Genomic DNA, 1,256 nt, shown 5'->3' with positions numbered 1-1,256 from the left:
ATTGGCTCTTTCACAATAGGCATCTATCTACAATGTGTGCACACAGAGCTACACATAACGTTACACCGGGTTCCCAACCTCCAGTGAAGGCAAACCAGAAAAGCACGGGGCACATGGATTCATGCAATTAAAAAAAAATGCTACGTGTGCTTTATATCAAGCCCAGTGTATTTTCCACTCATGCCTTGAGCACCAAGGGTAGATTTTAAGACAATTCCTTGTGGTTCCATTTTTAAAAATACTTCTCTTCTACGATATTGCATACAATGAGAAGGGAGATGCCCTCCTCACCCCCAAACAGGAAGAAGAAATATCACTTGCCACTCATCTCCAGAAAGTATCTTGCGTTCATTAGCATTCGGCCTTGCGGTTTCAGTTCTAACTGGTTGAGAGAAGGAGAGAAACATCAGTCAGGAGGTGAAAGGAGTGTGAGTTTAATGACATACTAATGGGCTGCCTGGGTGTTGGGTGGGGATTTCAAATGCAAAAAACAATTCCTGCTTCCTTTCTCTTCCCTGGGACCCATTGTCATCAGCCATAGTGCGGTCAACTTGCATATTCTTCTACTTGAAACATCTCAGCCATGTATTAATTTTACTTAAAGATCAAAACTTTCACATAGAGAAGAAAAAACCAACAACCTTGAAACAGATTCGATTGGGCTGTCTTGCTCTGCTACTTCTCTATAGAGTTGTGGTAGGGCAGGCCTAGACCTTAATGATAATAAAACAGTCACAGACACTAGTATTAGCTCACTTTCGGATGGAGAGAGAAATCCTGTTCTGAGAGCACCTATACAGAAGTCTCCTTACTTGCACTTGGGATGCTTAACCAGGTTAATCATTGGAGTAAACAGAAGTAGCTGTTTTCTTTCACAAGGAGGGGCAGATTCTTTGGGAAAGTGCTGGATAATATGGAGGCAAATTTCAATTACAATGATCTGGGGAGTGCTCAAAAATATCTCTCCGCACAATTATTTAAAAGGGACCAAATAAACAAAATAAAGTAACATTTTAAGGGACAAGCAGGATATCATGTTATGCAAAACAAAAGAAAAAAGGGCAAATGGAAGACAACCTGAGCATTCTCACTAACTTACTAATCCATAAAACCGAAGCCAATAGGGAAGAAGAGGAATGGAAGAGCGATATTGATCATGATGCCCAGGGCTTAATCCCTAGAATAACAGACATTAAGGTGAGTTAATAGGACAGACACATGCAAACAGGTAAGACATTGACAAAGCCGCAATATGA

General features: G+C 40.8%; 1 protein-coding gene across 1 annotated transcript in view; it reads right to left on the bottom strand.

Annotated features, from left to right (window-relative positions):
* The window catches only part of PRKCQ (protein kinase C theta), a 116,229-nt gene extending 115,690 nt beyond the window's left edge, over positions 1-539 (bottom strand). Inside the window, exons 1-2 of the mRNA XM_004712624.4 lie at positions 447-539; positions 322-382 (exon numbers count right to left, since the gene is read on the bottom strand). Coding sequence (XP_004712681.2) covers positions 322-382; positions 447-539 — 154 coding nt within the window. The remainder of the gene's footprint in view (positions 1-321; positions 383-446) is intronic.
* Between the last annotated feature and the right edge of the window lie 717 nt (positions 540-1,256).

This window comes from Echinops telfairi, unplaced genomic scaffold (genome assembly GCF_000313985.2).
Source record: "Echinops telfairi isolate 266 unplaced genomic scaffold, ASM31398v2 ScPeMD7_7473;HRSCAF=8511, whole genome shotgun sequence".
NCBI lineage: Eukaryota > Metazoa > Chordata > Mammalia > Afrosoricida > Tenrecidae > Echinops > Echinops telfairi.
This window is presented reverse-complemented; position numbering and strand designations above follow the sequence as displayed.